Genomic DNA, 21,275 nt, shown 5'->3' with positions numbered 1-21,275 from the left:
TTTTTTTTAACAAAAAAAGTCTTCGTTATTTTGATTAAATGTCATTAGAAAAACAAATAAACCCACACCATATATTTACTCTTTTTAAATGTTCTCCTCCCAACCATTATTGTCTCAGATTAAACAGGACCTCTAATGTTTAAACTTTGAATGAAAATCTGAAGGAAATATTAGTATCAAAAAGTCATTTCCACTTAAAATGCTTATTTGGTTGAAAACTTCACAAACCTTAGACACATATGTATCAATTTTCTTTTTCTCTCTCAAGCCGAAGAGAATCAATTTTAAAGTACATTTCTTGCCCATAGAGTTTAATTCTCTTATAGAAATGAGTTTGCAGCACGTTTCTCCTTCTTCCATCATCCGAGACTTCCAAAAGTGCTGCCTTATCAGCATCCTCCCGAGTGCCCACAGCCCACTGAGCACCTACTTACAACCTGGGCAGCACCTCACAGCTACTGCTCTCAGCGGTCCCTAATGCCTTCCTGCCACCTCTTCCAGACCACTGCTGGTAGTTTCCACGCCTCCCTCAGACACTGAACTGGGCAACTCAGTAACTTCTGACAAGAGACTGGAGGATTACAGAACGAAGACCAATAAAAAGCTGGAGCAATTGTTAGGGTGGATGGGCAACCTCCATCAGAAAAATGAAGTAGTGACGACATGCCACTGTCATTTTTTCTTCCTCGTTCTGCTCTATGGAAGTCAGAATCAATCATTTATTTGGCCCTACCTTGTCAATATCTAGTTTATCCAAACTACTTTCCTGTGAAGATTTCTCAAGATATATTAACAAACGAAAATCTTTGTATTAGAGATCTTTAAACGTTTCTCAAATATTCTTTGGCTATTATATCTTGTGGAATTAATAGGATAACAGCCACTACGAATTTGTGGGTCTGTTTCCTGGGCATCTTTAGATGCCTAAGTTATTCTAATTTCAAGGTTCTCAATCAGATCTGACTACACGGAATATGCTGCTTTGCCTTATGCACATGTGACTTCTGCTTAACTTAAACTTCCAGGAACACGAAATGTCTACAAGGCTTGGGTAATCAGAAGAACTGTGGTTCTGATATTTCAACAAAAGACGATGATAAGAGCACAGCAAAGCATCTGAAGTCAGACAGGACTGGGCTTGAGTACTACCTCTGCCATTTACTAGCCGTGGGACGTTAGCAACTCATGAATGTGGCAGTACTTAATTCACAAGAGGCTTTCTGTGAGGTAAACTGTATGAAACATGTAGCAAAGTGCCTAACACTTATTGGGTAAGTTCCATTTGCCTTCTTATACCACCCCCTCTCCATACTGATCATGTCCACTAAACCCTCAAACTTCCTAAAACACATTATCATCTCCCTTACCAACTCAAAAACCTACTCCAGCATGGATCACCCAAACGCTTAAGTTCAAATGTTTCTTTTCCCATATAAAGCTCTTCACAGTCTGGGTCCTACTTTACCTACACACATTTGCCTCCCAGGGCTCTGGAAGAAGAACCCCCTCCTCCAGGCAGGGCAGACGCCTGCCTCCTACCTTAGGCTGTGCCTACGGTATTTTCCCTGCTACCTTCTAGATTTTCTAATACATTTTGGTGTTTAATCACATTGTCTTATCTTGTTCTTGATTTCACATTTGTTTGCATTCGAAAGAGTCTGCCAGTGGCTCGTTCCTGGTAGTTAAATCTGCACTACTATAACTACTGTGCGAATGTTGAGCTGGTTTTAAGGACAGAAGTCTGTCTGCACTCCTGTTGTCTGTAACCACATAAGGGCCAGACGTCTCTGGGGACTGATAAAGGGTCACTGTAGCGTATGTACTGGGCAATGCCGACAGCATAAGGAGAAGTTCCGTAGCAAAGACACAACAGAGGCCACTGCGTTTTCTCCTATTGACATTAGGTTGAGACTGTCATTTACTCTTCTTGCGATCTTATCTTCCCAGGGATTTCAAAAGCAACTTAAGGAGGGAAATCACATTTTATTTGTCTTCTTTAGCCTCTACAGTAAGTGTAACAAAATGTTAGGAGGCACGTGCTAAATACACGCTGGCTTCATTGAACAATTCTCTATTCAGATTTCTTTGTTTCTGTTTTCAGTGCAGCTCTATTAAGTCATCTACACAATATATTTTCCACGAGCCGCATTTAAATGACTAATATTTCATGAGATTACCTATTTTTAATTTAAGAGTAGGAGAATACCATTCTCACATATATGCTTCCTAAAACTACTTATTAGTTCATCGTGCCGTTTTTCCTGTGCGGTGGCCAGGAACACAGTCCAGTTCTACAGAGAGGAACACTGAGGACAAAACATATAAGCACTTATTAAGTATCCTGGCATGTCAGAAACAGAATCTAGGAACTCATTCAAGCATTTCCAACTCTTAGCTTGATGAGTCAGCCAAGTCCTCTACCTTGAAATCCTAAAACCTTGTCACGATGGAAATCCTTGGGAAGATAAAAATCACAAGAGTAAATGACGGTCTCAACCTAATGTCAAAAAGAGATAACACTGTGGCCTCTATTGTGACTTTGCTATGGAACTTCTCCTTATGCTGTCGGCATTGGCCAGTACATACGCTACAGGGACCCTTTATCAGTCCTCAGAGACGTCTGGCCCTTATGTGGTTACAGACAACAGGAGTCCAGACAGACTTCTGTCCTTACAACCAGCTCGGCAATCTGCACAGTGGTTATAATAGTGCAGATTTAAGTACCAAGGATGAGCCACTGGGCAGCCTCTTGCAAATGCAAAGTGAGCAGATGATTTAGGATTCAGGTAATTAGATGTATCTTCCTCTTTATTTTTCTCTCAAATACTCTGGAAAATAAAAGATTCTTTGGCATCCTTTGAGTGTCCATTTGTTATTCATATAAGATAATGCTGGTAAGTTTAACATCTTCTCATTCTAGCCTCCATGTTGCTCACTGGCTTTTCCGTATTTTTTCATGCATTTTTGTCTCGGAGCTACATTCAAAGAGATAGTTTGGCATCTGGCCTCCATTTCACAAACCCTGATTCTCTCTAGCTGTATTTAATCTGCTTTGCTCCTTAACCTATCCCTTGAGTTTTCATTTCAACGACCACATTTTTAAATTTCAGAAGCTGTTTTTAGTTCTACGAATCTGAATGATCATTTACCACATTATCCCATCTTTTTTTATGTTCCAATTCCTTCTCTATATCTCCATTACCATTTAAACATGGTTACTTAACAGTCATTTCGGATGGCTCTAGGAGTGTTAATTCTCCTGTTTGTATTTGCTCACCCTCCCCTACCACAGTTTCCTCAGACATCAGCTGTAATTTCTGATCATGAGCCCATCTTGTTGGAAGTGTCTGTCCTGTTTTATACGTTACATGTGTCTCTTGGAAACAAGGTCAGTGTCAGTTGCTAAAGGCTTAAGAGTTGTAACAAGGCGAAGAAGAGGAAAAGAAGCAATATGTGACATAAGCCTGTGGCTGAGAAAGTGTCTAGTGTGCTTCCTTCTGCCAGAATCCTAGAGGTTTCGATGCTTCTAGTTTTCGCTTTTATTTCTCGGGTGGGGATTCCCAAGTCACTCATGCAGAATAAATGTGGAGTCCAAACCCACTCATAGCACCGGCCTAGGATTTTGATTTCTTATCAGTGACTTTATTTTTCCCCACCCAAGTTTCCAACTTGTTTCTTTGCTGCTTCACTATTTATGGCTGGAGTTTTCTAGTCCCCATTTCATGGAAGGATAACTATGAAGATCCAGGCTTTAGGTAAGGGGCTCACTTCCAAGTCCCTTAGGTAAGGAGACCACATCCCTCGTCCTGGGTGGATCTGAGAAGGTCAGCCCATAATTCCTAGGACCTGGATCCAGACTGCAGTGCCAGAGGGCGACCATTGCATCCGCCCAAACGTACTATTCTGGCTTAGATTTCTATTTGTTTCTGGCACCAAAGGATTTCCATTTTTCTTTCATGCACAGGCGTTATAACAAGGGGCTGAGGCATGGTCGTAACATTTTATCCACGATTTTTGCAGTTTTCGGGGAGAGGCATACCATCTGCGTCTATACATCTGGAATCCGCTCACCTTGTATCTTGACTATGGCTGTCAACACAGACCCTAGCACATAAACGGTACGCAGTAAATATTTTCTGATAGGTAAATAAATGTCTAAGGCATGACTGCCTCTCTGCCTCCCCAAAAGCCACCTCCAGCCTCCTTGCCCCACTGTTGCCCAAACAAGTTGGCTAGACAGCCTGAAAGGCTACCATCAAAGATTCCTAGTTCATCAAGCAGACTGTTAGCATATGGAAATACCAGAAGGTATTCTCTGATCTTATCATGACTCTGTAAGCATTTGTTTATCATGTTTTTTTTTTTTTTTTTCTCTTGGAAACAGGCTCAGTGTCAGTCACTAAAGGCTTAAGACTTATAATAAGGTGAAGAGGAAAAAAATCAATCATTATGGGCTGTGAGACATCGCTGAGGGATTCTGGCAGGTATCTTAAGGTGGGGACTTTGAGAAACCCAAAGACATCATTAAGACACAGGGACCTGGGGGCACAGGGAAGAAGAGAAGGGCCCAGGGAGGTGATTCGAGGACTGGGCAGTCGGGAGGAGGCGCTCACAAAAGAAACATCTGACCTTCTGTGTGTTTATGCCTGTGGCTATGATCACCAGGCTCACTGGACTGACACCCTTACGAACACAGTGTGCAACCCTGTGAATGGCTTAACTGTCAGGCGGTCACTTCCTGAGGAAAGAAAAAGTTTAAAGTCGAAGAAAGGTGCGCAAGGTAAAAAAGGGTCATCAAAATAAAGTTATGTGAGGATGTACACGACTCCAAGGTTAGTTGCTAGCTTTTTTTTTGGTACAGAATGGCATAGATATCTAAATATTTTTAAGCAGTGAAAAAAAGAGGAAAACATAAAAATTAGCCATGTTTCTAATATTTACAAAGTGCAAGAGAAATGAAGCCCAAGTGACCTAAAATAAACTTTTTATTCTCCTTTAGGTAAAGAAAATGAACATAAAAAGCCACAGGTATCATATCTAAAACACATTACTCTTAAAGAAAGACTGTCTCCCATTTCTCTTTGCTTCAGAAGAGACATACTAACCATCAGAGCAATAAACACACGCCCATAGCAATAAACACACGTCCTGTGGGGAAAGTCAGCTAACATCACCGAGCACTTTCTACAGGCCAGGCACCAGCTGAAGTGCTGGGGGTATGAAAGAAACTAAGTCCCCTTCTCTGCTTCCAGGTGCCTGCAGCCCTGGTGGGAGAAAGATGTTGGAAACAGAACAAAGGTACAGGGCAGTGTGCTAAGAAGTCTGGAGGTGAGAGAAGTTGAGTTCTACCTGGGGATGCCTGGGATGGTTTCAAAGGACAGGCAACATTTGAACTGGGTCTTCAAAAATGAATAGCAGTTTGTTCGGCAGTGCCTCAGTAAGCAAACGTACACAGGTAAAGAGGTGTGAGGAGAGGCAGACCATGAAAGACTGGCAAACAGTGGGACTGGCACATAAAAAGAGACGTAGGGATATGTGTGTATATTTGAAGGACATAAAAGGGACAATTCCAGCCAAGGAGTTTGTATTTTACTCTGTCCAAAAAAAAAAAAAAAAAAAAAAAGGGAAACTTAGAGCTGAAGAGTGAATGATCATATTCGCATTTTAGAAAGCGCCCCCTTGTGGCACTATGCAAGATGACTGAAATGAGGGAAAAACTGGACATAGATAGTTGGGAAGGTTACAGGGACTTTAAGACGTAGTCGCAGTGAGAAGGGGAGAGAATTGGGAAGGTTTCAGACTGGGGTTGGCCACACCCAGAGATCAGTATTTTTTTTCAAATACCTTTTAAATCACAATCTACAATAAGAAATACATTTTTAATATCATAACCCAGGACGTATGCTCACACCTATGTGAACATGTGTGTCCATGAAAACGTGTATATGCACACATGTATACACCCCCCCTCCCAAAGATTTCACTACACGTAAGACAGTGCTATAGGCCCAAGGCACTGTCATGCTCGTCATCCACACAGGAAAATGAAAGCAGCAAGAGGTGTCCTAAAGGGGCACACTTGTCCTAAGTAGAGTTTCCTTTGCACCACTACTAAGGCTGTTGTTGACTGAGGCACTTAATGTTCTCCGTGTTACTTAAGTAATGATTTATCACTAAATGTGACTGGCTGTTCTTTTGTAGTCTTCCTGGTTGATTATACTGCATAGCTTATTAGTTAGGTATTCATGAGCATATATCACAGACAGGCTTTCAGCAAAGCTCCTTATCTGTGTTACCGATCTCCACATGGTATTTCTGGAGTCAGTCTGCTGCTACTCTTAAAATTAAATGAAAGAGGCTGCTGTATTCAACTGTTACTTTGTTTTATAGATTATTCTGTGAAATTCTGAAGCCCTGGAATGTAGTTTTTTTTTTAAAAAAATTAAAGCGTGATGTTAATTTTGACCTTGATGACCCTACCCTGCTGTTGGAACCGCCTGGCCTGCTCCTTCTAATATCACAGGTAAAGTGGATGCTTTCAGCACCGAATAAGCAAATATGTGTATGGATGGTTTTGTCATCTCCGACAGGATTTTCCTGAGACACCTATTTACATATATTATTTTAATAGCTAACAGTTACTGGGCATTTAGTAATGTGCCAGGCACTGTGCTAAACACTTGATATGCATTATCTCAGTCTTCAAAGCAGACCTATAAATACTGTTCATTTCATACAAGATGAAACTGATAATTAAAAATCGAAGAAACTTGTGTAAGGCCACAAAGCCACTAAGGGGTAAGCTATTATTCACACTCAGGTCTGTCTGTCTTCAGAAGCCAAATTCCTAATCACTGGGTTATATTTTATCTGTTCCTCTAAAAACATTTTTCTGAGGCTCAGCAATGCTGACTGATTTACTTGACTCTCTGAGAATGAGTGGTAAATACTGGGACTTGCACCCAAGCCATCCATGTAAAGTCAGTGCTTCTCCACCACCCTCCATGGCCTCATAATTTAATACCCCTGACACTGCCCCGTCAGCACTATTCACAGGCAGATAAAAATACACAGGAGAAAAAAAAAAATAAGACAGAAAAAGCTAGATAGAGGTCCAGGTACAGAGTGAAGCTGGCTCTCTCACTCTCTCTCTTCCATGTCACCATTTAAAGTAGGAAGGAAAACAGAGGAAAGAATGCACATTTAGATGTGGCAGGAAAAAAATGAAACTAAATATTACTCTAGCCTAATTTAAGGCAGCTGTATAATCTATATGTTAGGAGGCAGAAAAACAGTTCAAATGACAGAAAAGAGGTACTATATGGATTAAACAAGAACATGTGTTTAAATATTTAAAGTCCACATCTTCACATGTGAAAGCCAGTAATAAAAATGGAAATACATGAAATAAAGTTAATATATCTCTGTTTCATGAGAGATTAGAATGAGAAAATGTACAAAGAGAAAATCTTAGTATTGGAAGCTCTAGCATGCAGTCCCTCATTGAGGGAAGGGACTCCACGAACTGGTCCACCATGGTTACAGAGGTGCACGGATACATTAGATTTTACAATCCAATCATGCATAGATCTAGAAAACAGATTAATAGCTTAAATCAGTTGCTTTTAAACAGTTATTACAAATCCTTCTCTAAAAACAATTATGAATAGCAAAGCCCAATGAAGTCTAGCTTGAATACTAAAAATTATTAACATCCCCCAAAATAGGTTTTTGAGAGCAGGTTATGATAAAGCAATTCATCCCAATTTTCTCTTCCTCCAAAGGCTGTTATTTCTGCTCTAGCTCTGGCCATTTACTTATTCTTGGCTTTTTGCTTCTTTCCCTGGCAACCTCCTCAAGAATTTAAATAATTACTAGGTTTTATGCAGCAGTAAATTCAATATAATGTTAGAAAACACTCTCTTCATTTTTCAACAAAAATTTGTAAATGGCATTTGAAAGTAAGGCTTTTTTCTTTTTTTAAAAGAAAACACTGCCATAGACCAGAGCGCCCCAGTCTGAGAGGCAGTTTAAATGGAACACTACTTGAAAAGGAAAATTCATTATGATGAATGTGCCAAGTGAAATTAGAAATCCATTAATGCTAATTGGATACATTCTAAACGTATTAAACTTCTGAAGGTATTTTTACGAACCCTTCGCAATTTCCCGTGAAAACCCATGCATGGTTGCACTTTGGATGTTCCCGCAATTTGACACAATATGGATTATTATGCTTAATAACTTTCGATCTCTCGGGGTGATTGCATAGTCTAAAGAAATGAAAAAAGCTACAATGTGAAAGGAAGTGGAAATGATATATGAAAAATCTTTAAGAATACAAATAGAGGAAATGTGGTTTTGTTTTTTCAAATATAAGAATTATAGAGTTAGATGGTCGCCCTGAAAACCAGCATACGGTAATTGTAACCTGCCAAGCCTATGCAAAATATAAAAAATGTCACGAATTGTTTTGCATTTAAGTTCAAGGAGAGTTTTCGATCAAAAGATTCTATTTCCATAGTGGTCAGTGAGTGACTCTGAGCCATCTGGGCAGCACGTCCCAGCTGGTAAAATTGATGGCGCTGAAGACAAGCCCGTTAGTTCACACACCACCTCTTGGCACCTCTGTCAGAAGCAGAACATGGGGCTTCGTGCAAGAGGGGTACAACAAGCAACACCAATGTTCTCACAACTCAAACCGCTAGCGGAGCAGAAAGAAAAACCCCACAGGTTTGGCACGTATGGATACAAACATAAGCTGCTGAGAGAAAGAAAAAGGGGGCCTCTGATGCCCTGCCGTGACGCTACAGATGGCCACAGATGTGCGCGAGTCTCTAAAGTCACCGAGGCTTCGTACGTGGTTTAAGACAACCTGGAAAGATAGTATCATACGATGAGGGCACTGTTCTTATTCTAAGGTCACTGATACATGGACCTCTGAAATGATAAAGAAGTATGCAGTGTTCATTACAACTATGAAAATAAAACCATGTGACACTCCTTAAAGAGACAAAGGCAACGTCACAGCTTCATTCCAGGAACACCCTGGGGAGGGCTGCTGTCCCACCACAAAGCAGGGCAGCATTAGGGATGTCTGGGTCCTGACGAGTCCAGAGGCTGGCCTTCTAGCTTCAGAAAGCCCCTCCTATTTCTTTCTCCCTCCCCATCCAGGGGAGCTATGAGGACATCTGTTTTACTACTGAGCTTTTCTTCCCATTTCCCACAAATCTTCAGCCTGTTTACCCTGAGCCTGATGTGTGTTTAGTCTTCAACGAGGAGATGCTCAAGGCCAAAGATAACATGCAGTGCCTCTGTTTTACCTTCCCGAAAATACTTGTTGGGGGAGGAGGTAGACAATAAGCCAAATTCCAATTTTCTTAATGCAATGAGGACTTTCTGTGTTGCAACAAAATACAATATGTTTCCAATGCAAAATATCTACTTTGGCACATCTGTCCAATAGCAGCTCAATTAAAAACAGGCCTATCAGACTGACACAGTTGCCTTAACTGCTTGGTTCCTGTCACATTGCAGATAGCAGAAAAGCACTTAAAGGCAGCCGCAAGGCAATTTTCCAGTAAGACTTGTTAATCTTTATACAGTCATTCTCATGTAGCCATCAAAGTAAACTTAATGACAAATCAGTTAAAATAAATTACTTTTAGAAACTTGTAAGTATTGGATAAAAAACAAACCACATGTGACATCTCTTCAGTCTTCCCTGTGATGGCATATAATTGTCACCATCTGTGCTGTTTATTCTGTTTGCCTGGCCTATACACCCCCACCTGCCCTTCTCTGTCCTGTGTGGGCCCCAAGAGGCTGACCTCTGTGTATCTGCATCAGCTATGACCTTGCTCTCTGGTTTCCAGCTGGGCCCAGTCAAGGGGCGGGGGGCACCAGAAGAGCTCGGAGGCTGGAGGAGAGAGACGTCAGGGGGTTACCCACCCTCCTCAGTGCTCCTGCAGCCAGGCAGCCCCTCCAGGTCCAGCTCTCCACAACTCTGGCACTGCGTGCTCCCCTCAGTCCTTCAGGCCCAGTATGCTCCCAGCTCCCAAGTGCCGCTCATCCCTGGGTGCTTCACCAGCCCTTGTTAGTTTCTGCAACCCTGCCCACATCTCTGTTATCCCATCGTTACACTCTCTTCAGTCTAAGACAGTCTAAACACCTGTTGCTGGCCAGGACCCTGGCTGACACACTGTCAGCAGCCAGAGGCTCCAGGCTGGGATCACTTACACGGACCGTGTGGACCAGATCGGCCGCCAGGCACTGCTTCAGCTTCTCATCGCTGCCGGTCCCATGAAGCACCAGATCAGGCATGTACGTGGGGCAATAACCTGCCAGAAGGGAGCGGCCAAAGTTTCTCACATTCGGGTTGCTGATGCTCTGCGACCTAAAACGATATTGGTCCTTTAGAACACACTGTTAAAAATGGACTCCTCAAACAAAAACCCGTATGACACATGTAAGAAAAGTCGATGCAGGGTGGTCCGTTTCACCAATCCTCCAGTGAGCAGATCACTGGTGTGGGAAAAGGGAAGAGGCTGCGAGAGAAAAAGCATTTTTCTTTTTTTAATGGAAAGGCAGGAAAAAGACAGTATTTTGATGGCTGGTTACGAGTCTGTTCTTGTATCTCATATGGAACATCCACTAGGCAGTGTGTGTCAAGAGAGTGAAGAAGGAAAAAGTCTGCTGAGCGGGGAGCGTGCCAAAAGCCTGGCTTCAGGAACCAGACACATCTGCACAGGGTGGTGCTCACAGCAGCGCGACAGCACAGAAGTCTCTAATTACTGCTTTCAGTCATGGCGGACCAAAATAATCGACCTGACGGAGTGTTAAGGAAGAGGTGTTGTTTCCCAGCCACTTCAGGCGGCTCCGACCTGCAGGAGAGAAGGCACCTCGCGAGTGTAAAATCCACCACCTCCGAAGCACATCATCTGCTGCCAGCCACGTGACTTGCATCCAGTCGACAGAAAATTAAACCCCTTGCTCCCACCACCACCCCCATCACAGCCCCTAGTTTCCCTTCGAATCTCACAATAGTTGCAAGGGCACCCACTCAGAGAGCTCAGATGCACTCAGGCAGTGGTCATCCTTGGAGAAAGAGCGGGCTGGAAACCGACTGTATCAGTTTGATAACACTTCTAATACTTAAACAAACAAACAAACAAAATCGGTTGTATCTGAAACAGCCAACAGTAGCTAACATGATCATGGCTCGTAGGTCAGGAAAACAGTATCTGAACCCAGGCCCCTCCGCTTCCCAGCCTGCCAGTGTTACCTTGGCAGAGGCAGCTCCACCTCCAAGGACCCATCAGTCTGGTCACTACTGTGACCTAGGTTCAGCGTGGCTGAAGCACATGCTTCATCGTCACTGTCCCCAAGAGCGCTATCGGAACTTTCGTTTCTGGGAATGTCTCCTTCAATCCTGAAGTCGGCCTTCCGGTCGGCATCCCCACAGGGGACATCTGCAGCCACCGAGACCCCAGAGTCCTGCTGCACGCACCTGCTGGGAACAGGCTCCAACAAAGGTCCTTCCTCATCCTGCGAATACAAACCTCGAGTTTTCTCCGGCATCCTCTGCTCAGTCCCCGTCGCACTGGCATCAGGTACAAATGAGCCAGCAGGTGGGGTGAGCTGCCTGGTAGCATCTGCGACCACCCGGGCTCCAAGGCCTCTGTCCCCAGTGTGACCCCTGTCAGGCTTGCCTTCCTTCCCCTCAGATGGCTGATTCTGAGGGCAGCAGACCTTTCGGAAGCCAGGTGGGAAGGGGCACCCAGGAGGCTGCTGGTCCAGAGCCATGTCCGCGGTCACCCTGGGCTCAACTGAGGGACGGCTGGCTAACTCAGGATATTGTCCACAGGCCTTTAGCAGTTCCTCCATTTTTTGGGTGCGGCTTTCAAAGTCAGACTCTGGAGACACGGAGCTTCCAATCTGGAAAGTGACCTTTTCTAAGGGTAGCTTCTCCCGGGAACGTCCGTCAGGGCAAGGCCAGGCGGCTGACCGGTCTGGTAGCTTCTTAGGCATCTCCCCTTTCAACTCCTCACTGACCTTCAATCGCACCCCCAAACCTTCACAGCTAGAGAATCTGGAACAGCCATCACCTAGTGCCTCGTTTTTACTTTCTTCCTCCCCGGAAAACGCGTTCTGAGGTTTCCAAGAGCTGTCCAGTGCTGGCTCTTGGTATCCCAGGCTGCAGGCCACAGAACTCTTGTTTCCTTCTTTGTCAGGCCTGGGATATAGGTCGCTAATATCGGTGCCCTCTGGGGTCCCAGCCAAACCCTCAGGCCTGGGGCTCCGTCCCTCGGCTGTCGTCGCAGGTGGCAGGATGGGGGGAAGGAGAGCAGGCTCACTTCTCACTGTGACTACCACGTACTCAGACTCCTCCACCTCCCCCCTCTCCAAGGCTGTGGTGATGCTGCTCCCGTTGATCATCTGGTCGTCTTCTCCATGACTCCCGCTCCAGGTCAGCTGGTTCTCTTGCAGCTCAGAGCAACGGAGAAAGTAGGTCAGGACGTAAAGTATGCGTTGGACCAAACTCTTCTGCTTCCCCAAGACCACAGTGCGAGTCAGCCTCACGGGAGAGCCGATGGCTCCATAGAGATCGCCTACAGAGCAAAGTGGACACAAAGACAAAGTCGTCTGGGGTGAGTGTGTCATGGATATGTCAGCCTTTACAAGAGAAAAACATACTCCCAAACTGGAATCACTTCTTCACACAGTTGACTAAAGCAGAGAGGTAATTCCTAGAATGACAGTGTTTTAGTTTTGCTTCTAGAGTGGAACGTCTGCCTGGAAAGGCCTGGCACAGGCCCTGGGCCTGCTGCTCTTGGTGCATGGGGATAGTGCTGGTTGACACGGCCCCGTACTGTGCTTGTTAGGCCTTCCCATGCAGCTCGCTGGCTGGCTAGCTCCCCCAAGCCCCGCCCCCCAGAAGGCTAAAGCCAGAGCCTTGAACATGTGACCAAATCAAATATTGTATTTTGGAAACTAGAATGATGAGACTTTTTTAGAAGAAGCCCTGGACAATAGGCTTTAGGGTGAAATCCAAATTCAGGGATCTCTGAACTAAAGTACAGTGAATCAATTTAAAATACTTAATGAAATGGCCTGTTCGGAATTATCTCAGTACACACAAACACACACATCCAAGTAGAACCAACTTAATTAACAAGAAGAAAATCACTTAGTCATGAATAATATGATTTTGAATATGAATATCTGAATATTTCTATCACTTCGCATGAAAATTCTACTGGGAAAAAAATTATGTCCCATAAGTTATCTCCTGACAAGTTGATTAAAAATTGGCTAATGAACCATGAACATCTGACTCAAAGGTAGAAGGAGAAGGGCAAATGTGTCAATGAACCTAGCAGTATAAGCTTTCATCAAAAAGTCCTGGTAGTACTTGGATGGGAGACCACCTAGGAAGACCAGGTGCTGTAGGCATAAAAAATAAAAAAATAAGGGATTGTAAGCTGACAAGGTCCTTGTAATCTATGAGGTCAACCAAGGGTTGCCTCCCCTAAAAAAAAAAAAAGGTACTGGTCAACTGCTTATCAAAATTATTGCATTTGACAACCTGATGATTACATTTGATAAGTTATATATTTGACACTTTGGTAATAATAGTGACAATTACTACAAAAAGCCAACATTTACAGACTGTGCAGGCATAGTGCTAAGTGTTTTACATGGATTTATCTTGTTTACACCCCTGCATAACCAACCCTGATTTAGAAACCATTACAGAAATAAACAAAATGTTGGAATAAATTGAAACTTGAAAAGATACTGAATAAAGGAGAGGAGATACATGGTAATAGATAACTATTAACTAATAAGTACTCAGGAAATTAGAACTCATCTGAAGAATGCATCTAGAAAGAGGAGGGAAGGCATTACTGGGGCATGTAGTAGGTAAGACTAAATTGATAAAGACTGAGGGAAAAGTGATGGGTACCACCAGGAAGTCCTTCCCCTGGGAACCATCAGGACGTATCTCCTCAGGCAAGTGTTCCCCAGTGTGAGGCTACTGCATCTAAGGTTTAAAGGGCCGCAAAAAATATTAAACAATCCTCTCTATAGAAAGACTAAATTACAAGTCAATAGAGCTTTATCTTTGAGGGTTTTGCAACTGAGAAATCATCCAAGAATTCAAAAGAATAACCGAGAATTGTGGTCTGATGCTAGGACTCGTACTCCTACTGGAGAAAACTTTCTTGGCTAAGAACTCAGTATCGTTACTTCTCTGTGATTACACATGTCCAGTGCTATGGGGTATCATAGTTATGTCAGGAATTCATGGAACTCTTTTGTGAACTCGGTTTCAGTGTCAATAAAGATAAGCATTACATATCCAAAACCTGGTATGAAAAAACCACAGAGGAAAAGCCACTCAGAATGACAGCATTATTTTTGAGCAATGCATTTAACTTTCGTTAGTGTACATTTTAATATCTAAGTCATAAATGGGAAGAAGTAAAACAAAGGAGGCTATTACAAATACAACTTATAATAATTTAAACTATATAAAAAAACAATTTAAACTATATAAAGTAATGAGAACAACGTGTGTGGAAACAGTGCCTTTACTAAAGGGCCAAATTTCATAAAATAATGCAGCATTAAAATAACAGACCTGTAATATTAAAGATTTACTGGATCTTGAACTTGAAGACAATTTTTTTGAGTCCCGGACTGACGAAGCTACTAATTTAGAGTAGATTCTTTTGTTCTCATGAGTATAATTTTGCAAAATGAAGGCGAGTTGAACAATGTGAACAGATGTAACATGACAGAACTGTACACTTAGAAATGGTTAAGGTGAAGTTATGTTCTGTGCTTTTTTAAAACCACAATTTAAAATACAAACATAAATTTAAAGAAAAAGGGAGAAAATAGAAGACAGAAAAAAATAGAAGAGGGGAAGAACAGACAGGAGGATAAAGAGAGGGAAGGAGAAAGAAAAGATGAGAGCTGAGAGGTGCAAAATGGTAGAGAATCAGAGAGAAGCACAAAGAGGGTGAGGAGAGGTGAGGAAAGCAGAGAGGAAAACACAGAAAGAGAGGAGGAAAACGAAGATATTAGGGGAACTGGGAAAAGATGAACAATACAGAAACTAGAAATGGGAGGGGAGAATAAGATAGGGGGCTAGAGAATGAGTTGAAGCTGAGAGAATTCAGGATTATCGTAAAGAGGGGATGGTAAACGGCGAGGCGAGGGCGAGAGAGGTGGGCGGATACGGAGATGGAGAAACAAAAACGGACGGAAAAACAAGAGACAATTAAAAAGGAGACAAGCAGACAGAGAAACTGACTATCTTAAAGGGCCACTCATTCATTGACTACGTGCTATGAAGTCCCCTTTAAAGTGGTGCCCTAATCCTACACAGTGTAATTTATTGTATCTTTATCATCATTTAGTTGAAACTACATTGTAATTTCTCTTGTGAAGTATTGTTTGGCTTGTGGGTTATTTAAATATGGTTATTTAATCTTTGAGCAGGTGGGAATTTTTTCCTTATCATCTAGTTTATTGATTTGTAGTCTAATTCCACTACATTCTGAAAGATACAATTTAAACTTTTGGAGGAAAAAAATAAGAGGAAATTTCAGACTCTTTTACTTATATTAATTTAAAGTAACAATCCCAAACTTTTTTTTTTTTTGAGGAGAAAGGAAATGAAAAGCATTTCATTTCCACAAATCCTTGAGCTCATTAGGGTCAAAAGAGCCCCCATGGAACTCCTTCAATCAGTGGCGAAAGAGGGTGGCTTTCAAACTTTGTGTACCCATCCCAAGAAAGAAAAGCCTGCAACCTCGAACTCCCTCTGAAACAAGCATTTTGCAAAACATATGTGTGACTGATGGTTTCTATTCCATTGGACCTTTTAAATGTTTTTTTTTTTTTTTTGACCCACTAAATGGCTTCTACAACCCACCAATGGGTGGTCGCTACACTGTGGAAAACCCGTGTGAACAGAGCACGTGTTATGCAGGGTGGGGTGGGGACGGCTGAGCTCCTCAGCAGCAGCTTCCGGCTTCTCTCCTTTCTCTGCAGGTGCTGAAACCAGGCAGAAGTGGGCGCAGCAGTGGTACCTGTCCCGGCAAGCTCTCAGACATGTCTTTCAAACAATGCAAGATAGAATCTTTTCTATTACTCAAGAACCTGGATTAAGATTACATCTGCATCAGTGTATAATTCCAGAAATTAATTTTTCCTGTTTATGTGACTTGGTAAATAGTTAATAAAAATATAATAATAATTGGAAATAAGTGTCTTCCCCTGTCAAATTATTGAACCCCCTCGATGTCTTATAATAATGGAAATTCAACCATCGTTTACACAAAGTTATCAAGTGACCTGTGCCTGGGCCCCATTCCCTCCTCACGCCACTCTGTCAACAGCCAGAGGCTACTGGATCCTCTGGGGGAGTGGAGGGTGGGAGACTCAATAATACATGATTTCCTTTCCAAAGGGACTGTGAGCCCACTGGGAGGGACTTTGCCTTGTTACGCTGAACCCAGGGAATTCATGGGTCGCGGTTAGTTAAATTTCAAATGAGAATCATGTCTATTTATAAATATACTTCTCTAATCAACCGCGCAATGCTCAATTAGCATTGTTTTTAAATGGGTGACCAGGCAGCATGAAACACCACAGTTCCTCAATATCCAGCTTCCTTCCCTTCACCACTGAATGATACCACCTTTCTTCAAGACTATTCTATAACACAAACAACGATGCTCTGTCCTCCCCAGGAAGAACCAATGACCCAGTGAGTCAGGCACACTCTAAGTCCTTTTCCGAGCTCAGTACTGATCGGTTGTATTAAACCCATTTTAACATCCATAAATTCTTCATTAATTCATTTAACATGACCTATTATCCCCCTAATGGTGAAGCAGGTATTCTCTTTCCTTACACATCTCAAGACGTAGGGCACAAGGCAAGACTTCTTTATTATCTATAAAATGAGGGCAATAGTAATTGGCCTGGACCGAGAATCCGATTAATTAACACATGTAAAAAGCACTTAAAGCATGTTCAGCTCACAGTGACAGATTTCATTATTGTTATTATAACATGCTGTTTTCTAAGATTAGAGTGCTTTTCCCCAGTCTGTAATTCTTTTTCTGGAAAATGCCATTTTAAAATTTTCTCAAGTATCCTTCTCTGAAAACTCCATCCATCCCCCTCATTCTCAGTGCCCCTCCAATATCAGTATTTTCGTCAGCAGCATCAGTAACAAAGGTGCTTTATGTATAACTAATTTAATTCCCACAGTAACCATGAACTACTTCCATTCCATTTTACAAGTGAAGAAACTGAAGCACGGAGAGGTCAAGTCACCTGCCCATGAAGACTGGACATGACCTAGGCAGTCTGGCTCTGGTACCCACTCTCTTAACCTCTATGCTATACAGTCTCTCTCTTGCATCCTTTTTTGCGCATCCTCATCAAAGGAGTAATCAGGATATCTTGTGATCATCTGAATACAAATGTGCCTCCTCCATTAGGCAGCTAGCTTCCTGAGGCTTAGCAATACATGCTATTCAACTCCACATCCCCGACGTCTATCTCGCACCGGGTCTGGGATGCAGTGAGTGTGCAAATTTTAGTTTTTCACTCTAAACGTTTGCTGAGTGAGAGGTCCTAGAGTATACCTCTCCTCTACATGAACCCAAAATAAGCAAAACTGGTCCCATAAATCTCAAACTCCATACCCAACTATGCCTATTCCTATACCATGCCTCAGCATAAAGCTTTGAGGAAATAAATGCTACTGATTAATTGCAAGGAAGCAGTGTAGAGAAAGATAAAGGTTCTGACTTAAGCTAAAATTAAAAAGGTGGTGAAATGATAGTATGTTAATTTCTTTTTGTCTTATTTTTCTCTCCAGTCCATCCTCTGGGGCAGTGGTTCTCCACTAGTGGGCGTCTTGGCCCCCGGGGGCCACTCAGCAATGTCTGGAGAAATTTTTGACCATCACAGCTTTGGAGGGGAATTTTCACTGGTAGCTAGTGAACAGAGGGCAGTGGTGCTGCTTAACACTGTACAACACACAAGACAGCTCCCAACACCCACCCCACAAAGAACTGCCTGATCCAAAAAGTGATAATGCCAAGGTTAAGAAGCTCTGCTCTAGGGTGAACTGCTGTGTGGTGTGGGAGTGCATGGTTGACCCACACGGCTTCAAAAAGAGCAGAACGAAGCTGCTAGCGGGGAGAAGGCCAGGACGGTGGTGGCCTTACCTTATAATCTGTGGGCCAATCTCCTAGTCCCTGCATTACCAGGTTGGACAGTTAATATCGACTAAAAATTCTAGCATTTTCCCTATTCCATCCCATACAGTCTCTAAAGAGTCAGATCAGGTACTAACCCAGCTGCGCCCAGAGAGGATTATACGGATGTGTTTTGGCCAGCGTGTTCACTGACTGGGAGGTGCGTTTCTCTGAGAAGGCTTTAATGGGAGGGTGGTCAACAGGCATGACAGTCGGAACCCAGGCCAGGTGGTAGGTTAACACCGCAGTCAGTAAGGCAGCAAAAAACCTTAGAAAAGTAGAAGAAAATACAACCAGATGAGTCAGTGCAGAAAGAGGCATGTCATATACAGAGCATACCCTGGCCACGGAGTTTGCAGGCGAGGCTCCAAAGAGTGGAACTTACTGGTTTTTGTTGATCTGTTCTATGAGAAGTGTAAACTCCTTGAGAAAACGCTGGCAAAGCTGGGTTTTTTCCAAAGTGCTGGACATCATGGTAAGCCATACGGGTTCCGCTATCCTTGGAACAGAATACAAGTTCCAGATAGTCCCTCTACAGAAAAGAGAAACGACGTATGAAACTGTCACAAATATTATTCTGGGTAATCTTCATATAAAGGAATAAAGACAAAAACAATAATCTGGATCTATGTTGGATTCAAGCGATTCAAGCAGAATATAACACAGGGGCCAGTAAACTATAACCCCCAGGCCAAATCTGACTGCCACCTTTTTTTGCGAATAAAGTCTTACTGGAACACAGCCACACTCATTCATCTACATTTATCTGTTGCTGCTATTGCACGAAGGCAAAGTTGAACAGCTATGACAGAGATCCTTTACAGAAAAGGTATGTTGACCCTTGATATAAAATATCAAGCAGGTTACTCTTCCACCCAGATATTTAGGGGCAAGGGCTCTAGAAAACTGGTGTCTGGAGTACAAAGACCATCAATTAGAAACTAACAATGAAGACACACTAGGACGATCACTTAATGCACAGGCCATGACGCTTATGGGAGGACCCTGGGTATGAACCAGGACTGTCCTGGCAAAGGGCAATGTGTACCTCCCTGACAGACACAGTCTTCCCATCGATGCTTCGAACTTGTTTCCACATCTATAACACGGGATAATAGCGCTTACTTTCAGGACTTTTGTGAGCATGACTTGAAATAATGAACAGGCTTATAAGACACACTCGAATATCAGTTTTCTCCATTCACCCTGTTAAAAATAATCACACTGAGGTCCGTCTGCCAGGTAGGAGTAGTGAGGATTAGTTCGTGCTGGGTAACTCAAATGTTTTGCTTCTTTGGTCTTAGTTTCAATCTTGAAGACAGGAGGGGCTAACATGACTAGAACTGGCAGCCCCCAATTCTTCCAAGTCATGGTCTCCATGTCACCCTAGGTCCACAGCTGCCGCTACTCATAAATCTCCCATTAGATCTGACAAACTTTGCCAATTTACCTGAATTCTCCCAAAGCTTCCATCAGACGGGTGACATAAAACTGGACACGGAGGCTCGATTCTGCTATCTTCCTACAGGAGATCATGGCCTTCATTAAAGAGAAATAAGCCAAATTACCCTCTGAGGAGAAACTGCTTTATAACTATCTAATAGGCTTTATTAATAAAAGACAATACTATAATCAAAACAGTCAGGTAATAATCATTGAAGTCATAGGGAAGCAGTGATTTCCTTTCTGAAAGCAATGCGGTATCTGATGTCTAACATCAATCTGCCTAAGGACCTATCGCTGCTGCAGATGATTTACGTTCTCTAGGAAAGTGATCTGATGCCTAAACAAAGTGTTTCTACCACCTTTAAAGCCCCATAATCGCTTCTCTATTTGACACTGGATTACATTCTTATTACCTTTTCAATTGCACTCTTCAGCCTATTCATGTGAGACTCAAACAGGGGGAAATGAGAAAAAAAGAAGTCCTGGAAATTTCTTTGGGCTTCTTCTTTCTCACACAGGGAAAAGATGATGCTTATGGCAATTTTCTTCCTCCGAACTATGGCCGGGTTAGAACTACAGGTTTCTTCAGCCAAGCTGAATGTCTCATCAGTTGACCTGGAGGAAAAGTAAGTTTAAAGAGTTGCATCAATAAATCATACTGAAGATTAACTCTTAATGCCAAAGTATAGCACTCAAGACAGCTAACCCAGACGCTTATCTAAGAGTCTGTCTGCCTCATTGTCTAATTCATTCTCTTCTACAATTCTGTCATGAAAATATCAGCTTGCCACGCAGTATTATCCTAACCTGAAAAGAAACTTAAATGAAAACTAAAAGTAACCTCACACGTCCTCTTGTTAGACTCTTAGTTCTTTTCCCTGGGACTATTTTGTGTCAGATTGGTGGTATTTAGGAAGGAGTGTGAAACATCTGTTCACTCAACACCTGGGCCCTTTGCTCTGGTTGACAGACACCAAGAGATAATAACATGGGAAGAGAAAGGATCCTGTGTGGTGTTCAGCTTAACTGAGGGTCATGTTGGATATTTCCCCAGTAGCTGAGGCTCTTTCCTAAGTCTTCCCCCATTAGGTAAAGTAATGCTCGGGTCATACCATGTGATCATCAAGCCCTCTGGGACATCCCCTGGCCAGAAAGAGCCACCTCTCTTCTGGTACAGTCGAATTCTCAAAAACCAAGATTCTTTCAAGAGAGGCTGCTTCTATGATAAGAGAATCACAAAGCCAATAAATTCTGAATACATGTTCAATTTGTTTTAAGAGGGATATCTCGCAATATGGCCTGATCATGTCTCTTATTTAACTATTCTGAAAAAAAAAAAAAACCCAAAAAAACAAAACCCAGCAAAATTAATGACTTAATTACTAACAATAAGAATGAAAATAACAGAATTGGGTCCCCCCCCCCACCCTCTACAAAGACATCAAAGCAAAGGACATAATATTGCAAATGAAAGTACCTAGCCTGGCACATGGTAGTTATGCAATAAGTTTTCTTTCTCGTCGACTCCCCCATTTA

At 42.6% G+C, this 21,275-nt stretch overlaps 1 protein-coding gene across 1 annotated transcript in view; it reads right to left on the bottom strand.

Annotated features, from left to right (window-relative positions):
- Positions 1–21,275, bottom strand: part of FNIP2 (folliculin interacting protein 2) — a 76,717-nt gene that overhangs the window by 8,506 nt on the left and 46,936 nt on the right. The window contains exons 10-15 of the mRNA XM_011363731.2: positions 20,153–20,354; positions 19,744–19,832; positions 18,679–18,825; positions 18,392–18,561; positions 11,285–12,611; positions 10,240–10,396 (exon numbers count right to left, since the gene is read on the bottom strand). Coding sequence (XP_011362033.1) covers positions 10,240–10,396; positions 11,285–12,611; positions 18,392–18,561; positions 18,679–18,825; positions 19,744–19,832; positions 20,153–20,354 — 2,092 coding nt within the window. The remainder of the gene's footprint in view (positions 1–10,239; positions 10,397–11,284; positions 12,612–18,391; positions 18,562–18,678; positions 18,826–19,743; positions 19,833–20,152; positions 20,355–21,275) is intronic.

The sequence above is a fragment of the Pteropus vampyrus genome, unplaced genomic scaffold, assembly GCF_000151845.1.
Source record: "Pteropus vampyrus isolate Shadow unplaced genomic scaffold, Pvam_2.0 Scaffold88, whole genome shotgun sequence".
Classification (NCBI taxonomy): domain Eukaryota; kingdom Metazoa; phylum Chordata; class Mammalia; order Chiroptera; family Pteropodidae; genus Pteropus; species Pteropus vampyrus.
Note: the sequence above shows the minus strand (reverse complement) of the source record. Positions and strands in the feature narration are given on the sequence as shown.